This window comes from Corvus kubaryi, unplaced genomic scaffold, assembly GCF_017639235.1.
Source record: "Corvus kubaryi isolate FWS band 111438036 unplaced genomic scaffold, C.kubaryi_AGA036_p1.0 37264, whole genome shotgun sequence".
NCBI lineage: Eukaryota > Metazoa > Chordata > Aves > Passeriformes > Corvidae > Corvus > Corvus kubaryi.
The window spans coordinates 3,153,008-3,169,215 of NW_024581079.1; the positions used below are offsets into that span (position 1 = coordinate 3,153,008).

General features: G+C 46.3%; 2 protein-coding genes across 14 annotated transcripts in view; one reads left to right on the top strand and one right to left on the bottom strand.

Annotated features, from left to right (window-relative positions):
• The window catches only part of CEP63 (centrosomal protein 63), a 43,849-nt gene that overhangs the window by 11,061 nt on the left and 16,580 nt on the right, over nucleotides 1-16,208 (bottom strand). The window contains exons 1-7 of one of the 11 annotated variants that reach the window (XM_042024703.1): nucleotides 15,683-15,885; nucleotides 14,747-14,854; nucleotides 7,722-7,840; nucleotides 5,972-6,152; nucleotides 4,666-4,761; nucleotides 2,397-2,519; nucleotides 1,467-1,580 (exon numbers count right to left, since the gene is read on the bottom strand). In XM_042024703.1, coding sequence (XP_041880637.1) covers nucleotides 1,467-1,580; nucleotides 2,397-2,519; nucleotides 4,666-4,761; nucleotides 5,972-6,152; nucleotides 7,722-7,765 — 558 coding nt within the window. In that variant the 5' untranslated portion in view covers nucleotides 7,766-7,840; nucleotides 14,747-14,854; nucleotides 15,683-15,885. The other 10 variants (XM_042024708.1, XM_042024706.1, XM_042024702.1 and 7 more) reach the window with 10 other exon arrangements.
• Nucleotides 10,667-14,240, top strand: ANAPC13 (anaphase promoting complex subunit 13). Of its 3 annotated transcripts, none has more exons than XM_042024714.1 (3): nucleotides 10,667-10,737; nucleotides 11,571-11,696; nucleotides 13,777-14,240. In XM_042024714.1, exons 2-3 carry the CDS (start codon nucleotides 11,598-11,600, stop codon nucleotides 13,900-13,902), a joined length of 225 nt encoding a protein of 74 aa, XP_041880648.1. In that variant the 5' UTR covers nucleotides 10,667-10,737; nucleotides 11,571-11,597; the 3' UTR covers nucleotides 13,903-14,240. The 3 variants fall into 3 exon arrangements, with proteins under 3 accessions (XP_041880648.1, XP_041880649.1, XP_041880647.1); XM_042024715.1 differs by lacking the exon at nucleotides 10,667-10,737 and adding an exon at nucleotides 10,749-11,003; XM_042024713.1 differs by lacking the exon at nucleotides 10,667-10,737 and adding an exon at nucleotides 11,050-11,133.

The window sequence follows — 16,208 nt, forward strand, 5'->3', positions numbered from 1 at the left end:
GCTCATTTGCAAGGCTGTGGTAGAGTTTTGATTACAGCCTTTTATTATTATTTGAATAGTCACGACAGAAAAGGTAATCAAGAGGGCCGAGAGTTTAAAGCACAGCCTTTCTTCACCCAAGAAGCTGGAGTACAAGACTGCCTGAGTATTTATTTCTGCATTAAGAAAACATTTAAGCTGTCTCTTATTTCCAGCCACACAACATCCAGGCCAGCAGAGAATTCCAGGTTTTTAAGAAAGGCTGACTTTAAAGGCTGCAGGTGTTCCAGCAGGTGGTCTGTACTGGGGAAGAACTCCAGGCTTCCCTAAGCTGCTCTGCAAGAGATGAGGGGAAGCCAGATGAAAGGAGAGAGAGGGGAAGTACTCCAAGGTCATGGATCTCAACTTGACCTTGGTGCTAGAAAGACAACTAAGCACATAAAATGTACAGAAACATCCAAGGGAAAAAATTTAGCACTTCCATGCTGGGCTTTTCAAAGCAATTGAGGATTCAGGCAATGTGTTCACAGTACCTGTGCACCTAAGGCACCTACGCTGCTTCAGGAAAACCTCCCCAACCTCCTGGTTTTCTGCTGCACAGTAAGACAAGTTCCTCTGTGCCCCAGTGTCCCAGCCTGCCTTCCAAGGACACATCTGTTCCCAAACAATTGAGCTATCAACGACACACAGACAGCAGAGCAGCAAGACCTTCTGCTCAAGGACTCTCTCTGCATTTGTAGATCTCCTGGTGTCAGCCTCTCACAAAGCCCCTGTCAGAGCCAGCTTCAATCCTGTCATCACAGTCTCCCTCCTCGCAGGAGCTTCCACTCAAGAGCAACTCAGGAGCCCATTAAGTGCAAAGTCCCAGCAAGAGCTTCTTATCAGTGTCTGCTGTGATTGTGTCTGTGTGACTCCACAGCTGTGCTCTAGGTCAATTCATCTCGCTCTGCTGCAGCACCACTAATTCACCGAGCCATCAGCTTTGCAGAACAGCAGCCCCACCACTCCTTACCTTTGAGAGACTGATAAAAAGGTGTGGGGGCTGAAAACTGCTGTTGCTTCAGTATTTTGTGAAATTCTCTGTTGTAGGGGAAGACTGTTTTCCAACAGTACCCTCTCAGCTGGACCCACAAGGTATGTACTTAGCTGCTGGCAGGTACACAGCTTTCAACTAGACAACATGATGTAACAGATACTTTAAAGTGTCATATGCTGTGGTCTCTGCCTCCCAGGGAAATCTGCACCCTACTGTCTTCCCTGCTAAACAGAGGGATGGCAGGGAGAGCTGCACAAGGTTTATCTAATCTCTGATGACAGACTCCAGATCTTTTTTCCATACAGCACTCGTACAAGCAAACCTTATTCCGCCAGAACATTAAAAGTCACTTCAATGGCAATCTGAACTGGATGGGAGCCTCAGAGACTTCATTAGCCTGTCCCTCCCTCCCACAAACAAAGCGGAAACTTTCAGCAGATGTTAATTGTACCTGCACAAGCTCGGAGTGCTCTGCCAGAGCCTTGCGCTGCGCCTCCAGCGATGCCACCTGCTGCTGGTACCGCAGGCGCTGCTTCTCCCAGTCAAGTGATTTTTGACGGAACTCCTGCAAGGACAGCAGGAGTGGCTTGGAGCAGTACATCCCCCTCCAGTTCACATCCACGTTTGCCTTCTCTCCCCACCATATCCTCACACCTTTCCCCCAGCAGGGAAACCATTAGCCAGTCACCTGATACAGAAGCTCAGCAGTGTAGAGCCCTCACACACCGTGCTCCCCTCCAGAGGTAAAGCTGCTCACAAATGTTAAGTGCCAACACATGCGTGGCTGGGTTCATGGGTTTGCTGTCAGGGGTTTAACAATTCAGACTGGCTTTAGCTTCCAAAACATGCTGCTATTGAAATCACCAAGATGACAAGAATTAAATACAGAATTTGACTGCTAATCTCTGCCCCAGAAACTGGGCACTACATCAGTCGGGTGTGTGCTGTTACCACGTCTTTCAGGAGGAGAAAACTGGGTGGGGTTGAGCTCAGCAGAGCAGAAAGATTAGAACATGAGACAGGGTTGAGAAGAAGTTTGACATGTAGCTCCCTCCTCCTCAAAGAAGTGAGAATACAACCTCCTCACACTGGAATTCATTCCATTCTCATAATTAGTTACTCTTCCAGCACCTTCTTCCTTTTATTTAGTCTCAGGGTAAGAACAGCACTAAGGTTTATGCTGTGCAGTCAGAGACCCCAAGACATGAAACTGCCTTTATTACACATGCAGTTAAGAAGAGCTGCACCTGTAGAGTGGATGGGCAGTGCTCCTTAAGCAGGACTCAGCTCACTTCCTAGCAGACTGTTCAGTCACCAGTGAAGCCCAGTAAGTCAGTTAATACACACAAGCTGGTCAGTACTTGCCTTTTTTACCACATACCTCCAGCTTCCTGGTCAGTCGGCTCAATTCAAACTTGTCCTCCTCTTGTCCCTTGTTAGCTTCTCCTCTGCTTCTTGTTTTTTTCTTCTGCAGCTTCTCATAGCTCCTCCTCAGCCGGGATAACTGCAGGATACAGTGAAAGAGAGAGCTTTGCTCAAGGCCCCAAGGCAAGAATTACACAGCCCTTTGAAAGAAGACACACAAAGCGGTTCACACAAACAAAGCCCTCATCAAGGCTGCACAGCTCCCAAGTGAAGGCTTCCATTTGGATAATGAGTCTTTTATACCAACAGCACTGCAAAACACACGAGTTGTATGAGAGTAGCAAGATGCCATTGAAGTCGTGACATCAGCAGCTTTAATTACAGCTCTGTCTTACCACAATTAAAGCATGACTGAAATATTGATAAGATGGAGGTGTACATGCAGCTGTCAATGCAGCAAGGGCACAGCATCCCCCTCTCTACAGGTGGTTCCCAGCCCCAGGAAGAGGCGGCAGTGCCTGTGGCTGATCTCCTCACCCACAGGAGCACACCCACCACACCACACGTGGGTAATTCTTGTGTGATCAAAATACCCTGGTGCAGCTCAGGTGGGAACTGGAACTCTCCTGCTTAGTGGGAGAAGGTTTGAGAATTGCCATTATCCATAATATCAACACCACTTCATCTGTCATTTTCTGCTTAGATACACTGTGTATTTCACAATGAGTGGAGAATGCCAACAGAAAATATCACTCCTACGCCTGCTGCTAGGATGCTGAAGTCGTATCAGAAGCAGGAATGAGGAAAAAACTCTTGACATTTAAATGACCCTCCATGCAAATAATCACTTGCAACTTGCAAAGAATTTTTCACCTGATGAGCTCCCCCCGACTCAACTATTAAACAAATGGTGTCCAAACAGCCACACGAATTTGAGAAGCCATCACTGCCATTTCACTGACGGGCAAAGCCAAGTCTGTGGATGAACAGCAGGACCATGAGAAGAAAAAATATCTGATTCAAGACCTGATGCACTCAGTACTTTGGCGTGTTCAATGGGAACAGACAGAGGTTCAGGCTTAGAGATAATACCAACATCTTTTGCCAAACATATCAGGAGATAAGAGGTTTATTCTTTCAACAGTGTCAGTAAGTTAGACACTGTACCTGTAATTGCACTGGAAATGGTGGTAAAAAGGGACAGAAATAATTTCCCCAAACAGTACTAAGAACAGAAGACTGAGGAATATTGAAGCTCGGCGTCATCAGCATTAATACTGTGTAGGTAAAATACCCACAAACTGCAATTTAGGCCCCAACGCACAGGCTGTATTTCAGCCTTAGCAATTTAGGCTGATCTGCCAATGCACCTCAGCTTTGCTTTGCAGCTTATCCACAATTCCAGTGAGGACACCCAGTGAATGAAGACTGTTAGTCATATGGAATAGTGAGGTGTTTTTAAATGAGAAAAGATGCCTTCTGTCATCGCAGCAGAGACTACCAAATTAATTTCACTTGTGGCTTACAGTGAGCAGGAACTAGGTCCAGCCCTCCAGAGAAAACAGGTCAGTGCTCTATGAGCTGCTCATGCCAGTTCAGGCCCTGCTACGGGCAAGTGGAGACAGGCAGAGTTCAGGCATAAACCTGGAATGCTGCTATACCACCTGCAGGACAGGTACCACTATGCACTGAGCAAGAGGCTTTGAGATGAAAGCTTTGATATTATTGTAAACCAGCATTTTCTAAGTATACTCGGTTTTTATGAAGGGTATTAAGACTAATATTCCTTGAGAGTACAAAATCTCTACTAAAATCATCAGTGTTAACAGAGGCAAAAAGATGAGAGCACAGGCAACTGTTATTTCCTGATGTCACACAAGCCAGGCCACTTACATCTCCACCCTTTTTGAATTTCAGAAATACTGAAAGAACAAACTGGTGCTGCCTGTACCTGTGGCAGCTCCAGAACCAGCACTGTGGTGACTGGGATGGGCAAACACAGGACATTCTTGCAGTAAAATTCTGCAGATGTCCAACATATGAAAACATTCCTACTCCAACACTTCTCTGTCTGTCACCAAGTTCCTCCAAATCACAAAAAACAGGCCAAGTGAGCCATAAAAACGTCACTTTATCTATGCTCAATGCTCTTCTTGGTAAGCACACAAACACTAACAGAGCGGGGAGTTTTAAAACCACAGCATTGAAACAAAAACAATGACATGAGGTATTTGACCCGTCATCAAGTGGGAACTAAAAACCAAACTTCTCTTTTTGCAACTCACCTCCTCCTGGAATTTCTTCAGCTGTTGCTCATACTCTCTAACCATGTCCTGCTTGGATTTTTCCACATCTTCGACCTGGCGACACAACATGCCGACCTGAACAAAGGGATAAAAAGCAAATAACAACAACAGAAGTGCCCTTCATTGTCAGTAGGTACATGGACATTTCAGTGGGGTCCCTCATTATGAAACAGGTGGAGGCTGTGCCTAAATCTTTAGTAGGCTGGGGTCACAACTGTTTCTGTTCCGGCCTCTTGTTTTGAGCCAGTTTCTGGATTTCACTTTTGGGGACAAAGCTGACATATGTGGTTTGTGCCAAAAGTCTATTTCTCTCCAGTATTTTCATCAAAGTCTTCACAAATATGCATTATGATTTCAAGCTATCTACCCAGAGAAAAGTTGACCATGTCATTATCTTACTATCCTCAGGCAAAGGAGAGATTCCTAATAGCAAGGAAAATGAAAGAAATGGGGTTTTGAAGCTCACAGAAAAGACTTCCCTGGCCCTGATTCAACTGCTCCTGTGACTCATTTTTATCCCTTTTTTTTTTTCCTCCCATCTTTTTCCCATCTACAACCTGAGTGGTCGACAAGCCAACAAATTAAAATTAAAAGAAAACCCACAGAAAATTCATATGACTAAACCAAAAGCATGAATATACTCCAGCAGAGACTTCGAACATACTTTACAGTTCAGTTTGAAATTCGTGTTTGCTTTTGGTGGTAAGAAACATTTCAAGTGTCTTGAGAAAACATAATTGATAATAAAAACAATAACCTGTATGATAAAAATCATCATTCTTGCAAATTAAAATCCTGTGGCTCAGCTGCATCTTATGGTCCACATCCTGCACAAAAACTTCACTTACTGATAATTTTCCACCAATACGGAGTTTTTTTTGCACTTTCCTCAGGCCTTTAAGGACCACAAAACCAGAGCTCTGTAAAACAGCCCATGGAAAGCTTCCCAGCAACATCTTGGTGTAGTTTACAGTAGGAAATGGTTTTCTTGGTGCAATTTATGGAGTAGAAAATGGGTTTTTTCTACCAATGACCACAGGTTGCTGGGCTGTCCATTACTGCTGTAGCCAGAACCAGTGTCTCTGGGTTCTCTCTAATAACTCTAACAGTTCAGTATGTGGGCTTCCACCAACCCTAGGGGAGCTGATCACTTGACTTGGATTGAACTATGAACCAGACACCTTGCTCCAACAGGTCCTTTAAGAATTCTCTTCCTGATTTCCTGATTCTAACAGGTAAAACACACTACTGACCCCAACCAAAAAGCACAATGAAACAAAGGTACCTCCTTTTGTTTTTCCTGCAGAGCTGCCTTGGCAGAGGAAAGTTCCTGCTCCCGAGCACTCAGACAAGCTTCCAAAGCCTGTGTCTGCCCTTCCCACTCGGATTTCTTGTGAGCCACCATGATGTCAATCTGCTTCATCAGCTCCTGCAGCTCAGCCTCGCAGGAGGTCAAGAACCCGCCGCTGGAAGGGAGAGAGCCTGGAGTTACAAAGCAGGTCCCACCCAACACGTCCCGTGTCCCAGACCAACAAAGGCAGCAGAACACACTGACTGGCACCAGGGCACCAACCCTGCACACACAGTGCTTTGAACTCTCCTCAAATCAGCTTGCACAGAAATAGAACCAGAGAATCATTAAGGTCAGAAGAGACCTCCAGGGTCATCAAGCCCAGCCTTTTACCCAGTACCATCCATGCCTGCTAAACCACATCACTTCACACTCAGGCATTCATCCCTTTGCCTTGGGTACTATGCATTACCTAAGTAAACCAAAGCGTGTTTAATTCATATTTTGTATTGCCTTAATTGCTCTCCAGGCAGAGGCATTTTATAGCAGGTTTCAGTCACCAGAGGAATCTTACAGCCAGGCTATGAGCTCCCAAAAACAGAAGTTTATCACAAATGCAGACAAACCCTGAAGCAGAGGGGGCTGGATGACAACATGATAATGAAGAATCAAACCCTCGCAATCCATCGGGGAGCACAAGCTCCCTAGCGACGCCCAGATTTCTAATTTGGTGCAGTAATTATTGAAGCCAATTCAAGTAACTCCTCTGAAACTTCCCAAGCTGCCAAGACAGGGACAATATTAAGGTTTGCCAGACACAGCCCTGGAGGGTGGCAAACTCCATAATGATCTCTACCCCTTTAATTTGCCTGTCAAATGGGAAGAACTGAAAAGAAATGGAAATCAATAGGTTAAGGGATGGAAATTTCTCTGTTCCCCCAGGGCATATGCACACTTCACGACTTGGCACTTTTTCTATAGGAAAAGAAATACTTCTTAAAGGAGCCAAAATCAGTCACATTTGAAGTTCACCCTGTCCTGCGAGTTAACCAAAAATTAGCAGCTATTATGCAGAGCAGGAACATTTCCTTCACAGCAGCTGCTAATATGTAGCAAATTCTAAACTTGATTTCTGCAACCAGCTCTCTGAAGAAGATACAGTATCAAATAAATTTGAGTCACATTCTCAAGGATGACTAGGAAAATGGCATCGGTGACTTTTGCTTCACGGTTGTTTCACACATAAAACATTTTGTTCTGTTATTGTCACTACAGTCTCTCTCGGGGATTGAAAAGTCTAGAGGCTCTCACCTCAGACAGAGCATTAAGGATTCCTCAGAGCTGAGTGGGACTCTGCAGTTTCAACGCAAGCAGGAAATAATCAGATGTTTTCAGATTAAATCAGATAACAAAGTCACATCTCATTAACCTTGCAAGGCTGTTACAAAATAAATATTTATTCACAGCTCTACTTACTACTGCTCCTGATGTCGGACAGTAAGAAGAGTTTACAACAACAGAAAAAGAAAAGGCAAGGTTTCAGGAATATGTAGAACTAAAATTCTGACAACTAAGGCTATAATACCTGAGCAGGGATTAGTGCAGAGCCAGCCCACCCAGTGACTTTGCTCCTGCAGCAGCTGAAGGCCACTGCACACTGATACCAGAGGATTTATTCTGAGTAAGAGGCAAGGTTAATGCTCAAATCATTTGGAATGGCTGCTGTGTACGGTTGCATACGTACCTCCCCTGCCCATTTCTCTGCATTCCTTCCAGCAAAGCCTCCATCACTGAATCCTGGTGGCTTCAGTACTAGGGAAGCACAGGAAAGCAGTGCACAAACCAGGCTGCTTCTCCATCCAACTGCAGAACAAGCAGAAGCCCACAAAGCAAAGAAGTTAAAAAACATACCAGGAGCATGCAGTTGAGGTGAGGAAAACAATGGCACCTTCATGAACTTACAAGCCAAATAGAGGAAAACAGATTTTTCTACCAGAAAAATGTATCCAATGCTATCACCCAGCACCCCCAAACTGCAGTGCCAGACTCATGTGATCTAATAAATTCAGAGAGGAGCAATGAGAATCTGCACTTGAGCAACTCTGCACTTGTGTGAACTCAATACAGAGGGACTGGTAGATGTCCTGAGAGCACCAGACTGTGGAGTAACAGGAACATTTGGGCTTCAAAGGGGTCAGCCCGAGATCCACGTCTGATGGGGAAGTTTGTCACTCCAGAGAGAAAACATAAGCAAGTAGCAGTAAGAATTCATCCACAAATTACATCTTTTCCAGGCCTTATTAGAGACTAGGTTAAAGAGACTGTGCAGTTTCCCACCACACTCAGAACACACTGGTTGTACAAATGGTTGTGGGAATTTTAACAAAACACAAACTCCTTAAAAATTCCTCTTAAATTATGCCTTAAATTATGAAAATAAGTTGAACAGCTTTACAGCAGCAGTACACTGTTTTAGTTTAAAATTATACGTTTTAAGTCACAAACACGTGCACACCCATAGAAATTTCACATCTTGGTGAAAGCAAGAAGGCTTTACATTAAAGCCAAAAATGGGGAATAAAGTGACCACAGCCAGGAAGCCAGAATTTGTTTCAATGTCTCCTTCATGAAACTGCAGCTAACACAAAAATGGTTAGACTCATCCAGAGCTATTAACACAAACTTATGTTTCCAAAATCTACACACTTTCCAAGATGTGTAGATCTTTCCAACATGAAGATGGATCCTTCCAACACCTTCCCTCAAAGATTAACATGGCATTATTAAGCAATCAGCAAAAGGGGAGCAGGTCACAGCAAGGGAGACTTCCACAAACACAGGCTCAGCTTTGCTCTCCTTCCTGAAGAATCTTCCATCCTGCTCCTACAGCACTTTAAAACACAATTCACAATTTAAAACCTGTCCTTGGGAGCTGCATTTTAAAACACAAGCATATAAAAGATACACAGAAAAAATTCTTTCCCTATTCTGATAGTGTTTTGTCTGTCTTTGGCCCTCTTTGTGCTTAACAAAGCCCCATCAGTATGCAGAACAACTTCGTGGTTCTGCTGAGGGCAGGGTGCTGAGGAGAGCAGATGAGCAGACCCCCTGAGCTGTTGACAGCATTCCAAGAGTTCTCCAGGTGGCAACAGCAGCCACTAGACAGCAGCAGCTCTCCTCTTACATTCTAATCACACCGACACAGAATGAATTTTCAGTGGTCAGAGAGATGAGGAGACAGACAGCATAGAATTCCAGAACAGTTTGGATTGGAAGAGATCAAAGCCATCTCATGCCAAACCCCCGCCATGGGCAGGGGTAGCTTCCACTATCCCAGGTTGCTCCAAGCCCTGTCCAACCTGGCCTTGGTCACCTCCATGGAAGGACAGCCACGGCTTCTCTGTGCCTTACCACCCTCACAGCCTGCCAGCTTTGCTTACTTTGCCAGCATACCCAGATTTTGGGGAAAAGCCTTAAAATCAGACACCTCTAGCCAGTTTTATACTACATAAGGTTTGCTGATTTAGTATTAAATTTTGGCCTCTCATGCTTGCAAGTTGCAATGTGCAAGTTACAGGCACCTCAGTAAAGACCCACAAGAGGAAACAATCTCCTTCATAAACTACAGCTAAAGCAAGGAGAGCTGGCTGATCACTTCTGAAAATGAAGAAAATGGAAGTATTTGCAAAAAAAAAAAAAAAAAAAAAGGGGTGGGGCAAAAAAAAAGCCCAAACCAAAACAACACATTTAAAAATAAACAAGGCTTAGCATCCCAGCTCAAGGCAGAATTGTAGTAGAGTCAAGAGGAGAGAACTTCATAATATGCAGGAGGACTTAAGAATAGCGCCCATGAGAAAAGACTGGGATTACTTCACATTTAAAAACATAGAAAGGTGCAATCTTACAGCGCTGCTGGAAGCATGCTTACAATGAAAGGAGCAAGAACCTCCCAAAAGCAATACCACAGACAAGCTCCACTTGCCAGCGGCAGGAATGGCACCAGCGGCAGGAGCCCGGAGCCAATCACCCCTCGCCAGGGCAAGAATCCCAGAATCACTGAGGCTGGAAAAGCCCTCTGAGACCATCAAGTCCATCCTGTGACCGATCCCCACTTTGTCACCCAGCCCAGAGCACTGAGTGCTACGTCCAGTCTTTCCTTAAACACCTCCAGGGATGGGGACTCCACCACCACCGCCCTGGGCAGCCCCTTCCAATATTTAATCACCCCTTCCGTGAAGGAATTCCTCCTGATGTCCAATCCAGACCTGCAGCTTAAGCCTGTGAAGTAGCCGGGGCCAGTGTGCCCGGGCAGTGCTCCCCGCTACAGCCACCGGAGCTGCCCTCCGGCAGCATTCCCGGCTCCCCCGCTGCTGCAGCTCCTCCCCAGCCGGAGCCTCCCCGCTCCCGAGCCCTCACGGTGTTTACCCCGCACCCGCCGCGGGCGAGTTTCGCTGCCCGGGGCCCTTCCAGCGCCGCTCCCCGGGGACCAGCCCCGAGCCCCCGGGCCGAGCTCCGCTCCGGGCTGCCCAGCACCCCAGCTCTGGCTGGCTGGCCGACCCGCCCTCCTTCCTTCCTTCCTTGTTTGTTTGTTTGTTTCTTTCTTTCTTTCTTTCCCTCCTTCCTTCCTTCCTGCCTGCCCTCCTTCCTTCCCCCCTTCCCGCCTTTCCCACCCTTGCGGCGCGCACGCCGGCCCCGCGCCGGCAGCCCCGCGCATGCGCTGAGGCGGCGCCTGCGCAGCGCCGGCCCCGGGGATGGGCAGGGTAGGGCGGGCAGGGGCCCGCGGGGGGACACCGGGGGGACACGGGGCGGTCACGGAGCCGTGTTGGCCGGGAGAGGCAGGGATCGCATCGCCCCGGGGCTGGGATGCGCCCCGGCCCGCGCCCACCGCCGCCCACATCGCGGCTCCGGCAGCCGGCGAGTGCCAGGCCTGGCTTGCTTTTGAATGAGTGTCAGTTCTCGCGTACCCTCCGGATCGAGCCGCCTGCTGCTGCTGCCCTGCAGGGTCACACCGGGGCGAGGGCCTGAGGTGACCCTTCAAGGAGGGCAGAGTACAATGAAACACTCTGGAGTAATTATAGTAGCTGGGGCTGAAAGATAGGTCTCGTTTTGCTTCTGTTTCACTGGAAACTGGACTTCAGGTTCGGGCAGGATTCTGGGTACTTTCAAGTCCTTTGTTGTGACACTTCCAGACGTTTGAAGGTGTGGGTGAGGCACGGCACTGGTCAGGGGCTGTAAGCCAGCAGGCAGCAAAGGGTCCTGGGCAGCTCTAGGTGCTCAAACTCACTCAAATTAAGACTTCTAAAAGTCAGTCAGTAGATATAAATGCACGTAAATATCATTAACAATAACCAGCTGGTTGTATATATTCATCTCTGATGCATATCAATCTGCAATTCACTTTGATAGAGTTCTTTTCAGATTAAGTTCTTCTCCTGTGGTTCTAACCCCTTTTTGAGCAGATTAGGAAAATCAAGGTTTTCCTTGTAAGTTTAAGCTTCATATGGATTGCATCAAACCTGGAGCAAGCCTGTAGTCCAAACTGCAGCTCCTTGGCTGGGGATGTTGTTAAAACAGCATCTGCTTTGTGTCACAGATTTAGCTGCTCTGACCCGCTGCGACGATGGACAGCGAGGTGCAGAGGGATGGCAGGATCCTGGACCTGATCGATGATGCATGGAGGGAAGATAAATTGCCCTACGAGGATGTGGCCATCCCTCTGGTAGGTGAATTGCTACGTATCAATCTGAGTTAAGGCTGCTGTGTTTATCACAGACCCTTCCAAGAAAAGACACAGTGTTGCTCGTGGTGTACAAAAGGCTCCTGGATCTGACTCCTTCCTTGCCCTTTATGCCAGTCATTCCTGTGTGCATGGACATGGACGTTTCTGTCCCTCTTCCCCTGACCAGTTGCTGAATCTTCTCAGAACTGGAGTGCTCTTCCCATTGCACTGTCCTGGGTTTGGCAACAGGAAGAAGTAGAATTATCCTTTCTCTCTGCTTCCCTTTGTTGTTCCTGGTGTTTGATACCAGTCTCACACTGACAGTTGCAGTCTTAGTTACACTTTATTTCCACTTCCTGCAATGCTATTAAAAGAAGCTGAGAGGTTTCCATAGGTGTTTCAAAGCAGTCTTTTCCAGATACAGTGTTGCTGTTGGCAGTTCCAGGATAGCAGTGAAGGGCTGGCAGGTGCAGCAGGACTCTTGTCTGCGCTGCTGTGCCCAAGGCATGGCACCTCTCCTTTCATCCAGGGTACAGCTGTGAGGCCAAAGAGGGGCAGCAGGGGAAAAGCTCCTGCTGATCCCACAGAGCCCAGAGCTGAAGCTTCAGATCTCCCACAGTGATACCTTTCCTTAGCTATTTTGAAACTTCCAAGGAAGTGGGAGGTAGCTGAGGATTTCCCCTTTCCTTGTTCTCTCTGGTACATGAGCTTCACCCCAGCTAGCACAGATAGAGCAGCCATGGGGATTGTGGGGTGCTGGTTTCTTTCAGCACAGAGATTTCCAAATTTGTGACGTGGCTCAAGCTTTAGCCCTGCCACCAGTGGCTTTTCAGAGAGGGCGAGGGGCAGCTGCACAACTCAAAATCCATATGTACAGCACACATTTTCCTGCCAAGAGCTGGGCTTGAGGGAAGCATCTTGCAGAAGTGTGATTCTCAGCTAAAAGAGCCCAAACCCTCCTTTGCTTCGGGTAACCTTTATTAGGTAAGCTGAGTATCATAAACAGGTTCCTTGTTGACAATTGCCTTCACCCTGAGTCGAAACATTATTGTTTCTTCCCTTAGAGCCATCTTGTGATGGCTTACAGTGACATACAGATGACAGCCCCAGAGAAGGAAGCCTCACCAACTAACAATAGAAAGAAAGGCCTGGCTGTGGATATAAAGATCCCCAGAGATGGGAATGGCTCTGATCACATGGAAAGACCAGCATGAATTCACAGGGGACTTACTCAGGGAGATTGCAAAGGAGCAACCAGAATGGCTGTGAAAGTGGTATTTGAGCCTGTCCTGAGAATCTGCCCCAGTGCTCACTTGAGACATTTCTGGGAACTCAAATGGGCATGAATCATTCACTGTTTTCAAAACTGAAACATTTTATTTAGCTCACGCTGGGATTTCCAGAGGTCTAGAACTCAGAATTCCGGCCCAAATGGTATCTGGCAGAATAGCACATGCTCAATGTGACTACACCAATACAGCAAGACAGAGAACAAATAATAGAAGGAAGGAAAATGAAATCTCAGTTAAACTCTCCTTCCCCTTACTGTGCTGTGAGCAGCTCAGTGGCACACCTGGCAGGGGGTTCTGGCTTCTGCTGTTCATCCAGCACAGCCACACCTGAGTCCAGCACACAGACAGGAAGGCCTTCTCACCTGCCATAGGATAGTAACAAGTTACAGAACCAGTTGTCTGCAGTATTTGTATTCTTGGCAACAGCAGAAGCAGCACATTGCAAACAAACAATGGAATAATTGCATTGTACTGTTATTTACTTCCTTTGCATTTGCTGTATATTCTCCCTCACTGTGTGTGCAGTCTGAGTGTATAGAAAAGCCCCAGGGTCCTGGAAAACAATTTACCTTTCAGATTAAGCACCATATTCAAATGAAAAGAATACTGTTTGTGACAGGGCTCTGCAATATTTTTATGTGGATCAGTATGTATGATATTTATTGTTCAGGTGCACCCTCTGGTCTCGTTTGTGGGTTTTTATATCTATCCATACAAATAGTAACAACCTGCTGCTTTCAGGAGGTGTATTACGTGTGGAATGCATTGTACCTGTGTTTTGTTCTCAGAATGAGCTCCCTGAACCAGAGCAAGACAACGGCGGCACCACCGAGTCTGTGAAAGAGCAAGAAATGAAGTGGACAGATTTGGCTCTCCAGTATCTCCATGAAAATATTCCACCCACAGGAAATTAGTGAATCGGTGGGATTTCATACAGTGGATGCAAGAATGCAACATAAAAATATTTTTCAGCTGACCATTGCTGTCATAAGCTGCCCTAAGGAGGAAACAACATTTCTGAAACTTCCAGATTCCAACAGTGGTTCTGCTCACAGAGAAGAGTTTAAAATGCTTGTCTCTTGAATGTGAAATAGCAGAGGTTCTGACATGTCACAGCCAAGTGCAAAATGTTTCATGCTTATAAGATTATTTCATGGTTTTTGTTAAATTATTCTTAAGTTGGTGAAAATTCTGATCTTAAATGTTTTCTACACATGATTAAAAAGTTTTTACTGTCTCAAATTGCAATTGATTTCAAAGCTCACAGTGGGATTATTGTCTAGATTTCAGTGTACAAAACCCAAATAGCTGTGAGTTGTTGCCATCTTTAACAAGTGTGTGGCTGAGGCAGGATGTGTGGGGCAGGTGTGAAAGGTTGGTCAGCAGAATCAAGAGCGGGGAGTAGCCTGTAAGCACTTGAATTCCTGCTCTCAGGATCTGACGGTAGTAGTGGACAGCATTTCCAGTGCTGACATCCTGGGAATGCTTGCCAATGTGTACAGTGAACAGACAGTCTAATTGATGCTGAAATGGTGGTAACTCAAAATCATGGTCTTCTGAGGGATGGTTGAGAGTTCCAAGGAAGAACCTGCCAGCCCCAGTGTAGGGCCTCTTGAAGTGAGAGCCACTCGGATGAGCAACCTCAGATGGGAAATGAAAATCCAAAACAAAAAAAAGAAACAAGTAGGGCTTAGCTTCAGGCAGCAAATTGTTACCTCTCTTTGTATTGAGATGAAAGGCAAGGCCCTCTCGATTTACCTTATTTTATCTCTGATTCTCAGGTGTCTTTTGCAACAGGTAAAAGCCTTCTGTTCTTCATGTTTCACTGTTGGACCAGTTCCGTCTCACCATTGGCAGAACTTCTTGCTAAGGAGAAAATATTTTGACAGAGTTTAGAATTACTGGTAGAGGTGAGAAAGGAGCTGGAAGGAAAACAATGTTTAAATTATATTCTTTTGCCAGTGCAGCAGAAAAAAAAGCACTGGAGCTTCCAGATCCGCAGAAGTTATTTGGTGTCTTTTCTCAGTGTTTATCCTATTCAAAACAACAGGCCCCAACTTTTGCCTGGGTGATTTTCAAATTGGACCACAGCATGGCACATGTTCAGTGAGACTCAGATTGCTGAGCTGCTTGAGGCTGAAGAGCTCAAGGTGCTTGTGAAGGAATCGTGCTAGGCACATGCTCTGCCTCAAGTGTGATCCGTGCCTGCACCAGAGGAGCAGCACACATTTGTCTGAACGAGAAGGAGCTGCAGACAGCAGGAAGAGTTAAGGATTAACCTGAGAATTAGCAAAGTCAAAAAACTTAGTAAGTATAGCATGGACCAAAGAACCAGCTATGCAGCTGGGAGCTGTAATAGTTCAGCTCCTCATTGGGTCATCACCAGGGGAAAAAAAACAGAGCCTGGGCTTAAGGAGTTATTTCTAATCCACCCCACGTTCCCTTTCCCCGGCCTATGTTAGAAGAATTTGCTAAGAAAACACCAGGCAAAGCTACCACCCAACTTCCATCCAGCAGCCATCCCTGCTCCCTCCCTTCTCATCCCTTTACAGACTTCTCACCACCCTCGTTTTCCCAATTTTGGCCTATACCTTCCAGCTCCAATTTCAGACTACCTTTCCTGCCCCTGACAGTTGTCTTTCCTTGGCCATCTTCTTCCTCCCATCCAGCAAGGAAAGAAAAAGCCTTCCTTACTTGAATTAGAGCTGAATTCATGAGGTTCCAGCAGGTCTGTGAGAAAATGTGGGAATGCCAGTTGTGTGTTATCCAAGACAGCAGTTGCTTGGGAGCCCAGTGGAGAGCCAGACACCTTGAAGTGGTACCTTCCCTTTGTCACAACACAGTGCTGTCACCTGTCTCCTGTCTGAGGTGGTGACAGGATTTGTGGAAGGGACTCTGCACCGTGGCACTTGGGAGAGCAGGAGGGACATGGGAGATTAGGGATCATCATGAGCTCTCCAAAGGCAGGGCGCTGTGAAACCAAGCGCCGGCCCCGCCCAGATGCTTATCAGATTTGCAGACACCTACAACCATCCTGACATTCTTTGCAAAAGACAAATAGGCAATAATTTCCTTAGTTTCAACACATGTAGTCAAATTGCTGCTCACAGAGTGATACCAACCCATTTGTATCTTTGATTAGTCATCCCCCAGGGCAAACTATATTTAAATTAAGGAAACCTGCTAAAATAGAAGGTGCCCCACCTTCTTAAGAAGAAGC

Bases quoted from the DNA above. Each gene is read 5' to 3' on its own strand.
- ANAPC13 (XM_042024714.1), top strand. From the start codon at position 11,598: ATGGACAGCGAGGTGCAGAGGGATGGCAGGATCCTGGACCTGATCGAT. The intron at 11,697-13,776 runs GTAGGTGAATTG...TTTTGTTCTCAG, and splicing joins AGGATGTGGCCATCCCTCTG to AATGAGCTCCCTGAACCAGA.